This window comes from Coregonus lavaretus (assembly GCF_964263955.1).
Source record: "Coregonus lavaretus genome assembly, chromosome: 19".
NCBI classification, from domain to species: Eukaryota; Metazoa; Chordata; class Actinopteri; order Salmoniformes; family Salmonidae; genus Coregonus; species Coregonus lavaretus.
The window spans coordinates 452,911-475,867 of record NC_140006.1 but is presented as its reverse complement, the minus strand read 5'-3'; the positions used below and the strand labels follow the sequence as shown (position 1 = coordinate 475,867).

The 22,957-nt window shown below is 42.4% G+C and overlaps 2 protein-coding genes across 6 annotated transcripts in view; both read right to left on the bottom strand.

The window, feature by feature from the left end:
- The window catches only part of LOC311146882 (copine-8), a 118,288-nt gene extending 107,125 nt beyond the window's left edge, over nt 1-11,163 (bottom strand). Inside the window, exon 1 of the mRNA XM_084183497.1 lies at nt 10,978-11,163. Coding sequence (XP_084039623.1) covers nt 10,978-11,081 — 104 coding nt within the window. The 5' untranslated portion in view covers nt 11,082-11,163. The remainder of the gene's footprint in view (nt 1-10,977) is intronic.
- Nucleotides 11,164-15,997: 4,834 nt separating this feature from the next.
- LOC311147109 (kinesin-like protein KIF21A) overlaps nt 15,998-22,957 on the bottom strand; it is a 49,917-nt gene continuing 42,957 nt past the window's right edge. For 4 of the 5 annotated variants that reach the window (XM_084183732.1, XM_084183733.1, XM_084183734.1 and 1 more), the window contains 8 exons: nt 21,547-21,762; nt 21,414-21,446; nt 21,085-21,221; nt 20,649-20,823; nt 18,759-18,917; nt 18,202-18,490; nt 17,720-17,919; nt 15,998-17,464 (listed from right to left, as the gene is read on the bottom strand). In XM_084183732.1, the coding sequence (XP_084039858.1) occupies nt 17,407-17,464; nt 17,720-17,919; nt 18,202-18,490; nt 18,759-18,917; nt 20,649-20,823; nt 21,085-21,221; nt 21,414-21,446; nt 21,547-21,762 (1,267 nt within the window). In that variant the 3' untranslated portion in view covers nt 15,998-17,406. The remainder of the gene's footprint in view (nt 17,465-17,719; nt 17,920-18,201; nt 18,491-18,758; nt 18,918-20,648; nt 20,824-21,084; nt 21,222-21,413; nt 21,447-21,546; nt 21,763-22,957) is intronic. The other variant, XM_084183735.1, reaches the window with a different exon arrangement.

Here is a 22,957-nt window from a genome sequence, read left to right as displayed (position 1 = left end):
GCTGTGCAATAGATATCCGTATATAATGACGAGATGCTCATGTCTCCACCCTAACAATGAAAGTCGTTTTCCCAAAGGCGGGAAGGCAGGCGACAAGCTTAGGTTCAAGCCCCTCCCCCCACCACTCACAACAAAGATGAGAGATCACTTCTTCCTCTCTGACAAACGGTTTCAACTCACTATTTGCATTTGAAGTTTGGTCCAACAGAATCAGTCATATCGACACCGAAACACATGGAGACATTATTTTACTGTAAAAGAGGAGAAGTTAACCTTTTGAACCATACCCTGTTTATGTTTCATCTCCTCAAATTTTGAGCAGACACTACTAAATCGGATGTACCAATGAACATTCATTCTGTTTGGTCGTGCACGCGCATTACGGTACCATGTATCGCCAGCAGCATTTTAGTCAAATAAAGATTGTTATACTAGCTGTTTAGTCTGTTTTATAAATGTCCAATAAGCATAAAACAATTATATAAGGAATTGGCAACTCGTTCTCATTCTGAGAAATAAGGTAGGCCACTTGATTTCAACATCTGAACAAAGTGGACAGGCTAGCATGCAGTTCAAACAGTTGGAGACAGACAGAACATTGTGTTCATAACAATTCAACTGTTTTGCCTTGTTAGCTGAACTCAAAGCTTGTGAAATTATACCTAGATCCAAGTTGGCTAAACTTGAAATATAAATATTAGCTGGCTACTCACTAGCACGTGGACTGGTGCATGAGAGATTGTTCATGAGACCAGTGTTAACTTTCTATAATGCCTGTTACATTATTAGTGAATGTGCATTATGCATGGTTCTGGTTAAATTAGTAACAAAAAAGGGCATTTGTATAGACAGACCTGAATGCCAGATCAATGTTTATTGAAAAAAAAGCAGGTACAAATATTCTGATAAAATAATTAAATTATTAGTGAGTCTTATGGTTGTGGAAGGCATATATTCAGTCTAGGTATAATTTCACAAGCTCTGAATTCATTTGATTATTGTTGACTGTTTTAAATCCCCCTAATCCAGAGCATCCCAAACATGCTCAATAGGTGACATGTCTGTTGAGTATGCAGGCCATGGAAGAACTGGGACATTTTCAGCTTCCAAGAATTGTGTACAGACCCTTGCGACATGCATTATCATGCTGAAACGTGAGGTGATGGCGGCGGATGAATAGCACGACAATGGGCCTCAGGATCTCGTCACGGTACCGCATTCAAATTGCCATCGATAAAATGCAATTGTGTTTATTGTCCGTAGCTTATGCCTGCCCATACCATAACCCCGCCGCCACCATGGGGCACTCTGTTCACAACGTTGACATCAGCAAACCGCTCGCCCACACGACGCCATACACGCTGTCTGCCATCTGTCCGGTACAGTTGAAACCAGGATTCATCCATGAAGAGCACACTTCTCCGGGCGTGCCAGTGGCCACTGAAGGTGAGCATTTGCCCACTGAAGTCGGTTACGACGCCAAACTGCAGTCAGTTCAAGACCCTGGTGAGGACGATGAGCTTCCCTGAGACGGTTTCTGACAGTTTGAATCAAAATTCTTCGGTTGTGCAAACCCACAGTTTCATCAGCTGTCAGGTTGCTGGATATTGGTTGGTCTCAGATGATCCCGCAGGTGAAAAAGCAGGATGTGGAGGTCCTGGGCTGGCGTGGTTGTGAGGCCGGTTGGACGTACTGCCAAATTCTCTAAAACAACGTTGGAGGGGGCTTATGGTAGAGAAATGGACATTCAAGTCTCTGGCAACAGCTCTGGTGGACATTCCTGCAGTCAGCATGCCAATTGCACATTCGCTCAAAACTTGAGACATCTGTGGCATTGTGTTGTGTGACAAAACTGCATATTTTAAAGTGGCCTTTTATTGTCCCCAGCACAAGGTGCACCTGTGTAATGATCATGCAGTTTAATCAGCTTCTTGTTATGCCACACTTGTCAGGTGGATGGATTATGTTAGCAAATGAGAAATGCTCGCTATCAGGGATGTAAACAAATTTGTGCACAACATTTGAGAGAAATAAGCTTTTTGTGCGTATGAAAAACTTCTAGGATATTTTATTTAAGCTCATGAAACATGGGACCAACACTTTACCTGTTGCGTTTATATTTTTGTTCAGTATAATTTCTAATCATTTTTTTGTTTTTGTTTCTTTTCATTTTCATTTATTGTTTATTTCACTTGGTTTGGCAATGTAAACATATGTTTCCCATGCCAATAAAGCCCCTTTGAATTTCATTGAATGTGGAGAGAAAGAGGAAAAACAAATCCAATAGGAGTCACAGCATTAACTTCTGTGGTTCAACAATGAATATGGAAGCAAAGAAACTAAATCACACAAACACACAGATTAATAGTGATGGGGAAAAATTATCGATACAGTTACACATCGCAATATATATATATTTTTTACTGTAGGTAACGTTAGCTAGCGTTGGCTGTACCTGCGCCAAAACTCCTGTAGTTTTTATCCTATAGCTTGTTTTTCATCTTATTTTTAAATAGTGAGCCAAGCTAACATGTTTTCACCACTTTTATTTCCTTGACTGATCAAAAATCGTTTTGTCATGCACTTTCTTGTCTCTCTGCAGCAGACATATAGCGAGCAATATGTTTGGAACATCAAATCGCAATAAAATCACAGTATCGAATCGCAATACATATAGAATCGTGAGAATCACAATACATATTCTATCGGCACCTAAGTGTCGTGATAATATCGTATCTTGAGGTCCCTGGCAATTCCCAGCTCTACAGATTACACACACTACACACAAATTACACACCATTCTGTGGACGTTTTTTCCAACCATGTAGAAAATCACCTCAGAGCTCAGGGTAGTGGGAGAGTAGGAGCGGTCAATAGTCATTTCCTCAGTGTGTGGATCTTTACGAGGTGTGCTAGACTCCCCAAGGAGACCCAAACCAGATTACATAACAGGACCCAGCCCACACACACTCACAAGCATGGACACACACACACACACACACACACACACACACTGGCCATTACCCAGGCTCAGAGACCATGTCTTCCAATTTCATTTCAGCTCCATACGTTTTCAGCCAAATTGCAAATCCCACTAATTGCTTTGCTCCTGTAAGGTCTTCCAAAATCCATTCAGCTCCCACAGTTCCAGTCTTTTGCCTGTCTTTCACTGTATTTTCATCCTCCTCTCCTATGTGAGATCCTTCCATTGTATCTTCCTGTCTTTCTCGGAGTCGTATTGAACCAGGCCACAGCATGGCCCCTGTCTCAGTTCAATCCATCCAGACACTTTTGTCACTTCTCCAATACAAGCCATTAGCTGATCTTTATGGGTCCAAAAGGGCAATACATTCCCTTCCTAGAGTCAAAGAGGGAACCAATGCACCAAAAAGAACCTTCAAGACAAGAGAGGAACAAGTTGAGTGTTGTTGGGTTTCTATCATAAAAAAGACAGATCTGGATCTATCATTTCTAGGGCTGGTCCAACTAAAGGTGTGTCATAAAAAATTAATGTACAAACATTTTCATATGACCCCCCCTTCTACATGCAATGGTCCAACTAAAGGCGTGTCATACAAAAAATAAACGTAAAAACATTTTCATATGACCCTCCCCTTCTACTTGTAATGTTTACGACCACAAATAACAATAGCTGTAGCGACCCTGTGTTTATCGTCTTTGCCACTCCAGCATGCTTTTGTGGCACAGTTGATGCCAAGCAGGGCTAATGGCCAGAAGGTTGAGGGTTCGCCAACCACCACGGACGAGCTCACTCTCCCTGCCTGTTTCATTAGGCCTACACTACGATCAGAGCCGGTTGCAGACAATGATCAGCTAGGGGGAATCAGATTTTCAACATTTTGATGCCATATTTATAATTATATAAAATATATGCAACAAATCTTCCACCGAGAGGTTTCTGTGCCAATGTAACACACAACCAATAAACAAAGCATACTGACTTTGGCCGCTTCAATATCATAGTTTGCGTTTTCAACACCACAATAAATAGACTATGTCAATCTCGACAAACAGAGAATGCATCCCTCCCTATCTTCTAGGCTTACCCAGTATCGAACGCTTGGCTTGACAATCTCCGAATGTCATTAAACTTGTTGGTGTTTTGTAACAGATGTCTCTTTCCATTACATCAAAATGGCCTCTGCACAGTTTGGATTTATTGATTTTATTTGTCAGTAAAAATAAATACATATATTCACACAGTACAAATATCTTTAAAAGTGACCGGGATTCCACAATAAGGTCGGGGACTTATTTCCATTGTGGTCTCTATTTTGCGCATAAATACATATACAATTACATAGATAAAGACACATTACACAGATGCAGATAAAAAAAGGTTCTACTGTTCACACATTAGCCAGATTTTGACATGCTTTTTAAAAGTGTTTATGGTTCGTATGGCTTTGAGTTGCTGTGCTAGTTTGTTCCTCTCAACAGTGCCGGTATATAAAAATGTGTTCTTACCAGATTTAAATATAATAGTCTAAATGTGAATATTAGAGTTTATGACTCTGGTATTATGCTGGTGGACATTTCTTACAAATGAAAAATAGTTGGATAGGTACCTGGGGGCTGAGTCCATGATAATTCTGTGGAACAGACCAAGTTGAATTAATACTACTCTTTTTTCCCCAGATAGCTATTCTAGCTGCTTAAAATGCTCGACCTCCAGATAAGTATGATAGGGTAGTTTAAGTACAATTCTTACAAGCATGTTTGGCTGGTAGCTTATTCTTCAGACGTTTGAGGCTGCTGGTGAACCATGATGTGTAGGCATAATCAAAATGACACTGGACTAGCGCACTTGCCAGATTCTTTAGGGTGTAGATAGTTAGGTTTCCATCCAATAGGCGACAGATTTTCATGCGAAAATGTTAAAATCCAACTAAAAACATTACGCGCATTTTTCCATCAGAGTTGTGTTTCCATCAAATTGACTTGTTGCAGATAAAAGTCTGTGCATAAATACATAGTGCACATAAAAATAACTTTTGCAGTTAAATTCCCATGTACCGGATAAAAAAATTAATGGGTTTCAACTCTAGGCCTACTGATGGTTTTGTCACAAAAATGTGTTTATGTATAGCGAATGTGCCCACTCTGGTATTGGCACGTGCGCTCTAGCCAACAGCTCGGGTATAGCCTACATGATGAGATTATTATGGACAAAAGTGCAAGATTATTTTTATTTGTCAAACGGCAGCCAAGCATCGATCATTATGTCATCAGAATAAGACCCTTGATATTTATTGAAAGGAGTATCAAGCTCATCGTCTTGCACTTTCACCACCCTGTGAAGTTCATCATTTTTTCATCTGTAGCCTAATAAATTGCATGCTTTCCAATGATATTGTGATATTTTTTATCTTAACATGTACTTTCCTAGTATAAAAAGGTTGGATGGAAACCTGGTTAATGTCAAGCCATTTTGAGGATGCTGGAATTATATTTTGGACGAGCGTACGCATACCTACAGGAGGCTTTTGAAGTAGCCTAATCAGATTAAAATATTGTGACTGGTTGTGTTTATGCCACATATAAAAGGTAACACATTTTAAAAGTTAAATGACAAATATTTAAACGTTAAGCTTTCCTGAATAACTGGGCCTGCCGGGAGCATATGTGGCGTCATTATTATAGGACAACATAGGAGAAGGATGATCCGCAACAGACTGCACATTGCCCCCCCCCCAGTTTAACTTTTAAACTGTCCCTTAGCTAATGAATATCTGACATCATCCAGGCCCCAAACTGGCCATCATCAATAATCCTGTGACTGCCACCTGAAAGGTCTCCAAGGCAACCCACACCTAGAGCCATGTTTCCACTCTCACTCTTACTTTCCATTTACCCTTTTCCATTTCAAATTAAAGGCCATCATTCAGCTCCATAAACCAAGCAGACAGACAGGGTACAGGAGGGCTGCCAAGCCGTTGGAGAGAGAGAGAAAATAGAGGAGAGAAGAGACGAGAGAGAGAGAGAGAGAAAGAAATAGTTTTGTTCCAACAGCCAAAGGATAAATATTTTAACTGTATAAAGTAACCCAACTGACATCTAGACATTGGTTAAAATATGGATTTGTTCAGAAAGACAAAGTGGGGTGAGTGAAGGTACTGCTTAGTTTGTCTGTCCAAGGTCTAGCAATGAAGCCATTTATCTACATCCCCAGAGTCAGATGAACTTGTGGATACCATTTTTATGTCTCTGTGTGCAGCACAATTGCTAACTAGCGTTAACGCAATGACTGTAAGTCTTTGGGAAGAGCTAGCATGCTAGCAGTTCCTGTAGACTTCCAGGCATTGCACTAACACTAGTTAGCATTGGCTTGCAAAACTACCTCTAACATTCTTCATACTGGACGCAGAGACATAGAAATGGTCTTCATTGACAAAAATTGACAAATTCCAAAACTATCCTGAACTGTCCCTTTAAAGACACTCAAACTGCTATTAATATAGAACAGCCAGTTAGATATATTTAAGTATCCTTTATTTATCCAGGTGAATCCCATTGATAGGATTTTTTTTTTTAAGGGCGCCCTGGCCAAACAAGCTTTCCCTGACTCTCTGGATTAGATATGTAGATATATAAATAAACGTGTTTATTGACATTTTGGTGTTTGCATAACACAGCATGGGTTTCTTATCCCTGAGGTTGTTCTCTGTTTCAGCCCAAAACAAACTAACTCCCTCAAACAACAGTATTTTAGGGACTAGGGGAGGGTAAGCATTGAGAAACAGTCAGGCATGGTCAACCTGAAATAAACTCAGAGTCAAGAAAAAACTACTACAAAACTTTTGGATTGATAATAGTGGCTGTCAGTCAGTCAGCCAATTGGTGACAGTTGTGTTGATAGGAGGAGTGGCAGTCCCACAGAGAAAGAGATGGAGAGGGAGATCTGACATCTAGGGAGGCTGTCAGAGTCAGTTACACACTGACAGGGAGAGAAAACCCAGGGAAGAGGGGGAAAGAGAGGGATAGAAAGGAACGAGTGAGACAGAGGTGTGAGAAAACAGGAGAAAGGGCTGGGCCCAAACCTGTCATGGTATCCCTGGTCCCTGTGGTGCTCCTGGTGCCCCCCTTCCTTCCTCTTAAATCACAGAGGTAATGAGGTCTCCAGCTTTGACACCTGTGCTCCTATCACTGATTAGACACATCCCTGAACAAGAACTGAGAAACCAGACACCACAGATTACCATAAGCACGGCCAGACACCACACATGAGTGATGTTCCCATAAACCACAGGAAACCACACACTAAACTACAGTACCGCAGAGACAACCAGCCAGACATGTACAGAAATAGCAAGATAATGCAATATCTGAACAATTCATACATTCTAACTCATACAGAGGTAGAACCAATCAATGAATTGGGAATATAGCGCTAGTACAATAAAATACTTTATGAAACGGTTAGGTCCGCTTTATTACACCAAGCCAAGGATCAATTTACCCAGGAGGATCCGAGGGGTACTGAGAAATCCAGCAGAGAAGAACACCTCATAAATATCCACCAACTTATAAATATTAACTGAACTCTGGTCCACACAGAACTGTAATGTGTCATGATGACAGTAAATAGGCCTAGCCCAACCTAATCAGAGCAGAGCCATACATCTACAATAGCCTACAGTACCCACATGTAAACATGACATCAGATGACTGCAGGCAGGGAGAGAAGAGATTGAGTTATCTGTACTAACAGTCTGGGCCTCCGTTGGAGCTCTGGCCAGAGAGAGAAGAAAGTAAGTTAGAATGAGAGATAGAGGTAGAGGGAGAGAGAGAGAGCGCGAGAGGAAGAGTGGGAGGGAGACTCTTATCCCGTCGTCAGACACACAGTGTGCCTGCCTGCCTGCTTTTGTGTGTGCTTGTGTGTGTGTGTTTGAGAGCAGAGCCTTGTTTGTGCGTGTGTGTGGTGTGTGTGATAGAGAAAGAGAGCGACAGAGATCAGAGCCTTTCAGACACAGACACACACACACACACAAACGCACGCACCCCTGGCCGCGTCACCATGGTACCTCACCTCCTCTCTGGGGTGTGATGAGTGTGAAGGCATTCCCTACAGACCTCCTCTATGCCCAGCCGGCACTAGAGGGTGACTCAGGACCAGCATTTACCTAACATCCCTTATGTATATAGTAACACAACCCTCCATCTCTTCTTCAGAGGCTGACACATAAGGGGTAATATGTGACTTACTCCCTGGAGGTGATAGAGATAACACATTTTAATGGATTAATTCCCCTAGGGAAGTAGGCTACTGGTTCAGTATGGTATGGTCAGATAAAGTAACTAGTTATTGTTTATTGTGTGTGGTTATTACGAAATTAATTTCCCTCTTATTCAATTGAGTCCATTGTGAGAGATCTACACGGAATTTCATTGGGAAGTAGGCCTACACTTTGTTTTAATATGACATGTGTTATTGAGTGGTTACAATGTCTCACTGTGTGTTTCCTCTTTCCTTCAATATCAGTTGATTAAATAATGAGTGACAGTCCAGTGACAACACTATGATTCCCATTCCAGTGAGGCCAGCATTCCCTCAGTTGATCTATTCTAAAGGGACCCCTTAAATACATACAGTTGAAGTCGGAAGTTTAGATACACTTAGGTTGGAGTCATTAAAACTCATTTTTCAACCACTCCACAAATTTCTTGTTAACAAACTATAGTTTTGGCAAGTCGGTTAGGACATCTACTTTGTGCATGACAAGTAATTTTTCCTACAATTATTTACAGACAGATTATTTCACTGTATCACAATTCCAGTGGGTCAGAAGTTTACATACACTATGTTGACTGTGCCTTTAAACAGCTTGGAAAATTCCAGAAAATGATGTCATGGCTTTAGAAGCTTCTGATAGGCTAATTGACATAATTTGACTCAATTGGAGGTGTACCTGTGGATGTATTTCAAGGCCTACCTTCAAACTCAGTGCCTCTTTGCTTGACATCATGGGAAAATCAAAAGAAATCAGCCAAGACCTCAGAATTTTTTTTTGTAGACCTCCACAAGTCTGGTTCATCCTTGGAAGCAATTTCCAAACGCCGGAAGGTACCACGCTCATCTGTACAAACAATAGTACGCAAGTATAAACACCATGGGACCACGCAGCCGTCATACCGCCCAGGAAGGAGACGCGCTCTGTATCTTAGAGATGAACGTACTTTGGTGAGGAAAGTGCAAATCAATCCCAGAACAACAGCAAAGGACATTGTGAAGATGCTGGAGCAAACAGGTACTAAAGTATCTATATCCACAGTAAAACGAGTCCTATATCGACATAACCTGAAAGGCCGCTCAGCAAAGAAGAAGCCACTGCTCCAAAACTGCCATAAAAAAGCCAGACTACAGTTTGCAACTGCACATGGGGACAAAGATCGTACTTTTTGGAGAAATGTCGTCTGGTCTGATGAAACAAAAGTAGAACTGTTTGGCCATAATGACCATCGTTATGTTTGGAGGAAAAAGGGGGTGGGCTTGCAAGCCGAAGAACACAAATCCCAACCGTGAAGCACAGGGGTGACAGCATCATGCTGTGGGGGTGCTTTGCTGCAGGAGGGACTGGTGCACCTCACAAAATAGATGGCATCATGAGGAAGGAAAAGTATGTGGATATATTGAAGTAACATCTCAAGACATCCATCAGGAAGTTAAAGCTTGGTCGCAAATGGGTCTTCCAAATGGACAATGACCCCAAGCATACTTCCAAAGTTGTGGAAAAATGGCTTAAGGACAACAAAGTCAAGGTATTGGAGTGGCCATCACAAAGCCCTGACCTCAATCCTATAGAACATTTGTGGGCAGAACTGAAAAAGCGTGTGCGAGCAAGGAGGCCTTCAAACCTGACTCAGTTACACCAGCTCTGTCAGGAGGAATGGGCCAAAATTCACCCAACTTATTTTGGGAAGCTTGTGGAAGGCTACCCGAAACATTTGACCCAAGTTAAACAATTTTAAAGGCAATGCTACCATATACTAATTGAGTGTATGTAAACTTCTGACCCACTGGGAATGTGATGAAATAAATAAAATCTGAAATAAATAATTCTCTACTATTATTCTGACATTTCACATTCTTAAAATAAAGTGGTGATCCTAACTGACCTAAGACACGGAATTTTTCCTAGGATTAAATGTCAGGAATTGTGAAACTGAGTTTAAATGTATTTGGCTATGGTGTATGTAAACTTCAGACTTCAACTGTAAGGTTTGGCGGAGACCGGGGGAGCCGTTACGCAACAGGAAGGCACGTCTCCAGAGAGAGAGGGTGGTAACAAAAAAAAAAAAAAAAAAAACAGGCTAGTGATACACTCTCAACCCGCTATATCTAGCCTACCCTTCTATTCCAGCTCACAGACACGTCTGACTGTCGCTGCACTATATCAAACATTAGCATACTCCTGTCATATAGTTTACCTTGAAGGGTTATTTGTCAAATGTCAATGTAAATCTATTTGTGTTCCTCTGATCAGCTCGGTGAGTCCCAGTCCACAACAAGCCACGAGTCAGAACAAAACAAGACTAAGTGTCAGATTATTCGGTGAGAACAGTCTTCTAACATACGGCTATATCCCAATATAGGGAACGTTGGTATTGTTGTTCATGCCTATTCAAGCATGTTGATGTCCATTGCCAGTCCTCCAACAGGCAGACTGCTAGTTACTGCCTATAAAATACTTACCACCAAAAACTAAAACAAAGTAACAATTTGAACACCTCACTCTTATCTAGATACAATGTAGCCTAAACTAATTATAAACAGTGCGGTTGGATGAACAACATTTACTTTTTCAAAATGTTACTACAACCAGAACTTGTTTGACAGTTGGCCAGTTGGAATGGCAGATAAAAGCCCGAATACTTGCCCATATCATATCCTTCTTCCGTGACAACAGTCATATCAACCCCCGACAAAAATTCATTACACTGAAGGCATTCTCTTACCTGCAAGACACCGTGATTTCAACTTTGGTGGCGGGGATGGAAGCATTGAGAGGGTCGAAATCTCCTATCGACGCCATGTTGACGAAGCTATTGCAGTTGTTCATGATGGGAAAATATTTTTGTCCAACCCCTTTTAGCAGCAAGAATCGGATAAACTACACCTCCTTTATCGAAACGAAAATGAATGCATGTAGACGGAACGAGGAGGAACGCTCCGAGCAGGCTACTAGCGGTGGGGTGATGTCACTTCATAGGCTGACAGTCAGAGTCACCTACTAACGCTGCTAGAGGAATGTGCGCCTTGGACAAAAGAATGCCACAGATGCCCATCTGATAAATAGGCTACAATCATAACAGACATTCATAAGAGACCCACAGTAAGGACACTAGAAACAAATAGGAGTTAGGCTAACCCTGACCATGTCATGACTTATAATAACATAGATAATTATGATAGAGCGAGTGTGTGTGTTTGTGTGTGTGTGTGTCTGTCTGTGCGTGTGCGTGTGTAATAGGTCTTAAAGTGTTCAAAATTATATTCCCATCATAATTTTCATGTCACCAGAAAAAGAAATTACAAAGCAAGTATGTGTTTACTATGTTTGGATATAAGACATTTGATCCTTGGGGTGACTCATCATCTTCATTACCCAGTATTTTTCAGGCCTGACCATCCCCTCCAAATATAGCTCACACACAGACCCTTCGCTAGCTGGTGAGAGAAACCATTACCGCACCTTTAGGTAACCAGCCAGCACTCATCAAAGAGTTACTGTAAGTGATGCCCAAATAGATCCTTTGAAATAAGTACATTCACATGCACACACACACAAAACACACAGTCCTGACACAAATGCACAGATGCACACACATAAAACCACACACACACACAGAGAGAACGAGAGAGACAGAGACACACACAGTATACACTACTGTATAAACATATGCATTAAACATGAAACAGCATCCATTTCCACTCATAGGTGTGAGGAATCCAGGTGAAAGTAACACTGTAGCCTATTTAACGCATGATAATAAATAATTCCATGCGGAATTCCATGCCTCTGTATCCTCTAATGTTTTATACAGTAGGCCTATTTCACTCTATTTAGTGGTGTGTATGTATGGCAACAGTCCTGCACTCTCAGACCAGGAGTAATTGACCCCCAATTGTATTAAGTGCCCTCCTACACATCCCTACAGAGCTGATTGAATATAATAAAACAGCCTCTCTATAAAACAGCGTATATTATCAGCTGCCCACTCAGCTGTAACAGCTCAATGTGTTAAAGATAGTGAGCCCACTGCAAGGTATATGGGCAATTCCATGGTAACGGAATTACGCTTTGACTCCGTTTTTTTACTTTAAAATGTATGCCAAACTAAAAACATTGATTTCAAAGTTTAACAAACCATACAACTCTATGCACAAGGACTACTTTTAACAATTTCCATTGAAAAATTGACAAAAACTAATTTAGTGGAAGAACTGTGCAGATGCAAACTTTTACGGTAAAATCTCCCTCAGGTTTTTATGTGACCACGTTTTCCAAATGGCACCTTGGCACCTTGAGTTTGAAAAAATCTATTTTGGTTATTAAACTACAGTAAGTGAAGTGTATTTACACCCGGTAACGGAATTACGGTAACTGAATTACATCATGGGTCCCTGATCTGTACTACACAGAAATGCGTAATTATGGATATGATTGTCATTCTCCCCATGTTTCACAAGTTTGGACATCACAGCGCAGCACAGCAGAGCACAGAAGAGTACATTGCAGTACAATACAGCACAGCAGAGTAGGGTAGAGTAGAGTTCAGTACAGTGCAGTAGGGTAAGTAGAGTACAGTACAGTAGAGTTCAGTACAGTACAGTATAGTTCAGTGCAGTACTACAGTACTGTACTGTATTATACTCTACTTTTCTTTACGGTACTGTACTGTATTGTAATGTACTGTACTACTGTATTGTATTGGACTGTACTCTACTGTGCTTGACTCACTGTACAGTACTGAACTGTATTGTACTGTACTCTACTTACTGTACTGTACTTTGCTATCCAAACATGTGAAACACCAAACTTCTGAAACACACATTGATGATAGGTTCAGATTTGGTCCAGTCATGTCCGTCTGTGGACATTAACATTAACGGCAGGGTGGACTGATCAAATTTCAAGTACTTTTTAACGTCCATGGACGTCCGGTGTTGGTCGGTGCTCAGCGGGTGAGGATGCTGGTTAAAGTAAATGGAAAGTGAGAGGGCTCATGGGTAGCTGTCAGTAAGAGCTGGGAGAGGTGACATTAACTGGAGAGTGAGAGACAAAGGCAGAGAGAGAGAGAGAGAGAGAGGGAGAGAGGTGAGGGAGGGGTTGTCCAGACTGTTTTAACACTCTTGCTTTGATCACGTGACAGAAAGAGAAAGAAAACAGTTATGAGCTGAACATAACAGTATGCCAGTGGAAGGGAGGACAGTAGCAGGGGACCCAACTGTGGTTTTTGACTATTATGATTTCCCATTGTAGCCAATTCAGTTGCAGTAATTTTGTTAGTGATTTTTGGGTAATTCCGTTACCAATTTGATAACCGAATTACGAGTTTTAATATCTTAATCATTCATAAAAAAAAATATATCAGTAAAATCACTTCAATGAATTGGTAAGTCTACCATTGCCTGTTACTTCTGTGAACTTTCATTATCCTCCCTCCTCACGAGGGAGAGAAATTAGAAAATATCTTAAAGACATGTATGTGGGTTTTTGGTAATGGAATTACAAGGCACAAAGCAATATTTCTTAAACTTACAGAAGGTGAACGATTTCTCCAAAACTAAATATAAGTGTTGATATTAGTTGGCAGGGGTCTTTACGTCAACATTATTGTGTTTTTATGTATTTCTGATACCTTTTAAGACTTTTTCTGGTAAATGTTTTCTAAGACCCCTTTTCCATCTGTTTATCCAGAAATCAAATCCTTTAATTATGCCACATTTTTAAGATGGAAAATGATTGAAAAATGTATCTATGCCTTAATTTCCCAAAAACATAGACTCTTTCATTTGACACCCAATTTGATATGCTCCTATGAACTTCACATGTTGGTGCTCATGGGTCCTTTTAGATGGAAATGCCCGTATGTAATTAATACAATACACCTCATCATAACCCATGATCTGTGTACTGAGGGGCAGGATATCTCCTCTCTTCCCTGACATTTCTTCCCCTATTCCTCTCATCCCTCGCTCCATCCTCCCATCCTCTCATCATCCTCTCCATCCTCCCCCAGCAGATGCCAGGAAATTCACTCTGGGTGTGTCCGAAATGGCACAGTATTCCCTGTATGTGAGGTAAGCATTGTTGTGTTTGGTATTGACCCCCACACTGTTTCTCAGTCTAATCAAGCTATCTTACTCCCTCTCCTTCCCTTTCTTGGTCAACCCTTTATTCCAAAGCCAAATTATACAAACTGTGACTCAACAGGGAAATAAAGAGTATTGTAGAAATATCACTGAAGGGAGGGATGATTCAAGCAATGATTCACAGGGTCAATATGATCACACACACACACACACACACACACACACACACACACACACACACACACACACACACACACACACACACACACACACACACACACACACACACACACACACACACACACACACACACACACACACACACACACATACACACCCCAGGAGAGATTGGATGAATGTAGCCAGTCACATAATCCCTATGACAAATTCAAAAGCCGAAAAATACTATCAGTCTCTGGCTACAATGGCTGTATTCCAAATGGCATCTCATTCCCTATACTGTATAGTGCACTACTTTTGACCAGAGTATGGACCCTGGTCAAAAGTAGTGCACTATACAGGGAATAGGGTCCCTATTTACCATACACTTCAGCTCTTTTCTCTCAGGTATAAAGGATACTAAACCAGGTTCAGAAAAGCACAGAAGCCCCCTGTCAAACCCATATAGGTTGAGATAAAAATAACCCCAGACAGGAACTCTTATCCCACATAGCCGTTATTGAGGTCGGTCTGTACATTGATTTATTATGAAACTGTAAGAGTACCGTCTAGGTCCTGGTGTTATCTTGGGATAAAGTATGTTAGAAATATGAGAAACCGAGAACAGACCAAGAAACCCTATCAGAATATGCTGACAGTGCAGTAAGAATCATGGCTATTTTAAGAACACTGAATTAACTCTATACGGCTGGACCACATTGTATTAAATATACAGTAGCTTGTGATGTTTGGAACAGTGATTAAAAATAGAAATAGTCCGTGGTTCAGAAGTAATGCAGTGCTTAAGGTGCAAGAGATTGTTCTGTTCTTATTGTACACATGAAACTCTGATGCTCTAATTGTTGTACATTAAATACTGATTCATTCCCATCACTTCTCTTCTTCAGAAAGAAGCTAATGGAAAAAACAAGAATGTCATCATAAAGGTTCCCCCTCAATAAATGTATACACTGTTGGTCACATGTGTGCCTACATGACCAGTGATCCATGATGACCCCACATATGTTGAGTCAAGGGTCGCTGGTCACATGCATAGGTAGGCACACAGGTGACCATGCAGGAAGTGGGAATTCACAGGTAAGGAGAGCTGTATAGTTCTTACCATGCTCACCGTTTATACCTTGGAGCTATGATATGTGCCTATGGTCTGCCTTTATGGAATTCTTGCAATGTTTTTATCTGCTGCAAACAAATTAGCAAAAGACCCAACCAAAGCAGGTTGTTTTGCATGTGTTTATGAACATTTCGAGGAGATTGGTTCATGGACATTAGATGGAATCGTTTTCCTGCAACAGATTAAAACTGCCACGGACTGAATATCTACCGAAGAACAGGAGGAAGGAAAACAAATCTCCCGTGCCAAAGTTCTCTGTTTTGAAACCGTGTCATGTTTCCTAATATGATACTGTATTATACTGCCACCAGTTGGTGGTATCATGGCAACACACATCTCCATGTTGAAAGATATACCAGTTCATGTTATTTTTGACAGATTACATTTATTTCCACACTGCATCTGACATTAGAATCACTAGAAAGTCGGAATTTGTGCACAAGATGTCCAGGAGAAAAAAAAAACGGATTCTTATTTACATAAAGATGTGGTCATTTAACCCCTATGTCAACCCAATTTAGGGATACTGGGCCAGTCCACACAAATTAGGTTGTGATACTGTACTATCTACTATCTATTCTATTCAGCCTGTTCCTGAATCAGATTGGGGGAAGGGCATACCTGGGCACAGGAAAACTCACTCAGAATTTTTTTTTTACTAGGTATTACTTCACTATTGGAGCTACAAAACACAAGCATTTTGCTGCACCTGCGATAACATCTGCAAATCTGTGTATGCGACCAATAAACTTTGAGTTGATTTAAGATAGTAAATACGCCTGTGCACTGGTGACCTCACTTTACCTGGGCTCTGAAATGATTGACGCAGGCCATTGGATAAAACATGAAATGGAAGCGCAGAACTTTGGAGGTTTCAAAGTCACCAGGAAAACACACAGAAATACAAAAATGTTGACAGAAAATTAAAGATCAAATCACTTTTTGTAGTTTGAGGTTTGACTGTACTTGTATGATACAAAGAGAGTAAGACCACTGCAGAGGTACTGTACTGTACACAGGCAAGTACAACGGAATGCATTGGCTAAAGATACTCTCATAACAGCCCGTTGACTAACACAGAGAAGGTTTGTACTTTGGTCACACACAATCTGCAGGTAACGACATTAAACGCAATACTTGAATTCGGTTGAGATTAACCTCCACGATCACATTTGTAGCATGATGACGACACACCCTCATTGAGCTTTGTTTCTGAAGCAAAGATCAGCTACACCATCCCACACCACTAGTTCACTGTGCTATTCCTACTGAGACATCTCTATTCCCCACTGAGGCTCTATGAGTCTCCCATAGGGTTTGGCAGTAACAGCTGCTGTAAGACCAACCTCCATAGGGCCTTTATTTAGAAGACATCCCACCTCCCGACACAGAGAGATGATTCCACGCACTGTACCGGAAGATTCCTCTATGATATGTATAGAAAGGATACAGCATGAGACAGAACCATGGGCATTTCACTGGAGTTTCACTTTTCTTCAGGTGAATACCATGACTGTTGTGCTACTCTCCTCCAGCCCTGTTGAGTGAATGTCTTACGTTGGTGAACTCAATGGGTGTGTCTGGGCTGGTCATCTGCCCTGTGACAGTCTTGGAGGGCCTCCATCCATGGATCATTGTGCAGAGCAGCAGCAAATACATTGCGTAGTAGATACACAGAGCAGCAATAGATCCATAGGGCTGTAGTAGATCCAGAGTGATCTAGTAGATCCACAGAGCTGTGTCCAGTCACCGTCCAGAGGTCTCCTTCTCAGTGTCAGTGGATCCCTTCCTCCAAAGAACCCTTTGCTTGCCAAATCTTCACTGTCCGGTCACTGTCACACAAGATCACACAAGAAAGAACATGAAATCGCTGGATCAACATGTGTATCAGAGATTTGATTATCTCTCTTTCTTAGGTTAAACTATGACTTTGTTATTATAGTAACAGTGTGTTGATATACTCAGAGGGTTAGGGTCAGGGTATGATCGGGATCATGGTCAAAGTTAGGAGATATTTTCTCTGTGAGACATAGCTGTAGACTCCTATGGCATTCAAGGGTCATGTTAGGGTTAGGCGTTAAACTCACTCTGAAGCAGTGAATAGCTGGCTGCTGTTGGTAGCCAATCCGTTAACAGGGCTGTCGTGTCCCCTCAGGTCTCCTAGCTGTGCCAGGGTATCAGCGTGCCACAGCTTCAGCAGACCTCCCCTGTCTGCACTCAGCACTACCGGGTACCCTGGCACCACACCCAGCGCACTTACCCAGTCAGAGTGGGCACTCGCCACCTGCTGTGGAGGAAGCAGGTATGCACTAGGTCAAAACAGGACTACAAACAGTTGAAAAGTAACTCCTTGGGGACAATACATTTTGTTTACTACCACTACTGGTCTTACAATGATGATAATGTTGCAGCTAGCAAAAGCAATTCAACAAAACAAGATCTGATGCTTACAAAGCAACATGCAATGTGAAAATCACAGCTATCAGCTCATTGTATGTTTTTGAGAGCCTTGTCTCTCTTTCAGGTACTAGCAGTACAGTATATACAGCTAGTGTCCAGTATGTCTTACCTGTACTAGTCGTTTGCGGGACAGGTCCCACTTCTTGATGCAGTAGTCTCTGGAGCTGCTGTAGAGGCTGTCCCCCTGAACAGCCAGAGAGACTATACCCTCCTGGTGTGGCGGCTCAAAGTTGTGACAGGACACAATGCTGCCCTGGACACCCTCCGTCACCTCAAACATCTTCAGGGTGTGGTCCTTGGACCCCGTTAGGACCACGTCTTGACCGTTGCCCATCTGGTCGACGGTCAGACACAAGACCGGACCCAGGTGACCCGTCAGCTTGCCAGTAGACACAAACCTAGAGCATAAGGTCAAAGTTCAAGGGTCAGGGAGAGTTCAGATCTAGGACTCTTCGGTACAACTAAAAATCATACTTGGGAGTAATGATGAGCATTCACTATCTATCTTTTCTACACTCTACACTCAGCACCTGTGCCTGTTTTGGTGTACGCAATTTTTCTCCTTTTATCTTTATTTTGTGCCACCTCCAGTCCTTACTTTAACTAAACAAGATATTCAACTGCTCTTGGTGGAAAAAACAAGGCTTTTTTGGCCTTCATTCTTACTTCCTGAGGTCCCACATGCGGACTGAGTTGCCAGAGGCGGAGTAAAGGTAGGATCCCGTGATGTTCAGAGAAATCTGGTTGATCTGGTTCTCTCCTGGAGGGATGGACAAGGACCTGAGAGACACACAGCTGTCCCCTGTACTAACCTGGCCCGACGACCTGCGACACACACACACACACATACACACGCAGTCAATACCATGTCAATGGGAATGACATTGTGTAAAAGTACTTTTTTTAAGTAGCAAATTAAGAATCTGAAGTTCCCTGGGCTGTGTTGGAATGTGCTAGAATGTGTTGAAAAAGGAACTGGCAAGCTCAACTCCAACTTTTGACATAACAAAGGTCTTCGGTTTATTACTAGAGGTGTATATAAATATTGTTGGTGTTTGTATATACAGTCCCTTCGAAAGTATTCAGACCCCTTGACTTTTCCCACATTTTGTTAATTTTCACCCTTATTCTAAAATGTACATTTACCTAAGTATTTACTCAGTACTTTGTTGAAGCACCTTTGGCAGCGATTACAGCATCGAGTCTTCTTGCGTATGACAAGCTTGGCACACCTGTATTTAGGGAGTTTCTCCCATTCTTCTCTGCAGATCGTCTCAAGCTGTCAGGTTGGATGGGGAGTGTCGCTGCACAGCTATTTTCAGGTCTCTCCAGGGGTGTTCAATCGGGTTCAAGTCCGGGCTATGGCTGGGCCACTCAAGGACATTCAGAGACTTGTCCCAAAGCCACTCCTGCGTTGTCTTGGCTGTGTGCTTAGGGTCGTTGTCCTGTTGGAAGGTGAACCTTCGCCCCAGTCTGAGGTCGTGAGCGCTCTGGAGCAGGTTTTCATCAAGGATCTCTCTGTACTTTGCTCCGTTCATCTTTGCCTCGATCCTGACTAGTCTCCCAGTTCCTACCGCTGAAAAACATCCCCAAAGCATGATGCTGCCACCACCATGCTTCACCATAGGGATGGTGCCAGGTTTCCTCCAGAAGTGACGCTTGGCATTCAGGCCGAAGAGTTCAATCTTGGTTTCATCAGACCAGAGAATCTTGTTTCTCATGGTCTGAGAGTCCTTTAGGTGCCTTTTGGCAAACACCAAGCGGGCTGTCATGTGCCTTTTACTGAGGAGTGGCTTCAGTCTGGCCACTCTACCATAAAGGCCTGATTGGTGGAGTGCTGCAGAGATGCTTGTCTTTCTGGAAGGTTCTCCCATCTCCACAGAGGAACTCTAGAGCTCTGTCAGAGTGACCATTGGGTTCTTGGTCACCTCCCTGACCAAGGCCCTTCTCCCCTGATTGCTCAGTTTAGCCAGGCAGCCAGCTCTAGGAAGAGTCTTGGTGGTTCCAAACTTCTTCCATTTAAGAATGATGGAGGCCACTGTGTTCTTGGGGACCTTCAATGCTGCAGACATTTTTTGGTACCCTTCCCCAGATCTGTGCCTCGACACAATCCTGTCTCTGAGCTCTACGGACAATTCCTTCAACCTCATGGCTTGGTTTTTGCTCTAACATGCACTGTTAACTGTGGGACCTTATATAGACAGGTGTGTGCCTTTCCAAATCATGTCCAATCAATTGAATTTACCACAGGTTGACTCCAATCAAGTTGTAGAAACATCTCAAGGTTGATCAATGGAAACAGGAGGCACCTGAGCTCAATTATGAGTCTCATAGCAAAGGGTCTGAATACTTATGTAAATAAGGTATTTCAGTTTTTTATTTTTATTACATTTGCTAAGATTTCTAAAAACCTGTTTTCACTTTGTCATTACTGGGTATTGTGTGTAGATTGATGAGGAATTTGTTTTATTTAATCAATTTTAGAATAAGGCTGTAGGGTAACAAAATTTGGAAAAAGTCAAGGGGTCTGAATACTTATAGTATATATTTACTCACGTGAGTGTGCGTATGCACTTGGCGGAGTCTCGGATGTCCCAGACCTTGATGTAAGCGGTAGAGACAGTGAAGACCAGGCTGGAACAGTATCTAACAGACACCACACTGCTGGGATGATCTCCCAGAGACATGATCTCCTGACCAGTCACCAGGTTCCACACCTTACACGTACGATCTGACAACACACACACACACACACACACACACACACACACACACACACACACAGGTTAGAGGTCAATGGTTAGGGGTTACGATGAGTGTGCAATACGGCAGAAACACCATCAACCATACCAGAAAGCTAGATGAAGCTAATACCAAATAATATGACTTACACTCATCTGAGCCTTTCAGGTGTGAGAAGTTTCTAGGGGTCGTGGTTTAGAGGTCAAGGTTTGATTTTGTTTCCGAACATTATAGAACTAGAGAGCTGTACCTTTAGAGCCAGTGAAGAGCAGGTCATCAGTGCAGTCGACACACATGACAGGTTTGGTGTGTCCCTCAGCCACATAGACACACTGTAGTCTGGCAGCATGGCTGCTCTTAGGGGATGACACAGGGTTGATCACCCCTCTATAACAAGGACAAAAGTAATGTCATGAACAGTGCTTGTGCCCATAGAAATAGATGTGGCGTGTGCACGCGCGCAGGTGGGGTTGCGGGATGTTCCCCAATGCTGGAAGGGGGGCCAGAGTGAAAAAGGACATTAGATGTATACAGTAGTATAATATATACTGTAGGTAGACATACAGTAGTGTTACATACCTTTGTCCTTGATATATAAGCGACTCTTCCAACCTGAAACACAAGAAGTAAGTACTACTATGACCATCGGGACGTCGTACGAACATGACATTTGTGTAGTGGTGTGTTAACGGCTTCATGCAATGGCTCTTACGTTGGTTTGTTGTCTGTGATTTTGGTCTTTTCTATGGCTGTGGGCGTGGGTATGTGTGACTTTGTCTCTCTTGCTGGGTGACCCTTGGGGTCCATAGGTGTGTGTTCCTTGATGTCTAAGGGGGGTTGTCCTCCCTTCTCTAGCATCCTCCTGCGTGTTAGAGGCGAGCGCTCCAGTGATCTCCTCTCAGATCCCATAGAACACCAGGCTCCAGAACTACGCAACATAGAGACAGACACACCAACTGAGTGACATGAACAGTCTAAGTGATATGCTGATGATGGCAATTTGCATATACTCCAGAATGTCATGAAGAGTGATCAGATGAATTGCAATTAATTGCAAAGTCCCTCTTTGCCATGAAAATGAACTTAATCCCCAAAACACATTTCCACTGCATTTCAGCCCTGCCACAAAAGGACCAGCTGCCATCATGTCAGTGATTCTCTCGTTAACACAGGTGAGAGTGTTGACGAGGACAAGGCTGGAGATCACTCTGTCATGCTGATTGAGTTAGAATAACAGACTGGAAGCTTTAAAAGGAGGGTGGTGCTTGAAATCATTGTTCTTCCTCTGTTAACCATGGTTACCTGCAAGGAAACATGTGCTGTCATCATTGCTTTGCACAAAAAGGGCTTCACAGGCAAGGATATTGCTGCTAGTAAGATTGCACCTAAATCAACCATTTATCGGATCATCAAGAACTTCAAGGAGAGAGGTTCAATTGTTGTGAAGAAGGCGTCAGGGCACCCAAGAAAGTCCAGCAAGCGCCAGGACCGTCTCCTAAAGTTGATTCAGCTGCGGGATCGGGGCACCACCAGTGCAGAGCTTGCTCAGGAACGGCAGCAGGCAGGTGTGAGTGCATCTGCACACACAGTCAGGCAAATACTTTTGGAGGATGGCCTGGTGTCAAGAAGGGCAGCAAAGAAGCCACTTCTCTCCAGGAAAAACATCAGGGACAGATTGATATTCTGCAAAAGGTATAGGGATTGGACTGCTGAGGACTGGGGTAAAGTCATTTTCTCTGATGAATCCCCTTTCCGATTGTTTGGTGTATCCGGAAAACACCTTGTCCGGAGAAGACAAGGTGAGCGCTACCATCAGTCCTGTGTCATGCCAACAGTAAAGCATCCTGAGACCATTCATGTGTGGGGTTGCTTCTCAGCCAAGGGAGTGGGCTCACTCACAATTGTGCCTAAGAACACAGCCATGAATAAAGAATGGTACCAACACATCCTCCGAGAGCAACTTCTCCCAACCATCCAAGAACAGTTTGGTGATGACCAATGCCTTTTCCAGCATGATGGAGCACCTTGCCATAAGGCAAAAGTGATAACTAAGTGGCTCAGGGAACAAAACATTGACATTTTGGGTCCATGGCCAGGAAACTCCCCAGACCTTAATCCCATTG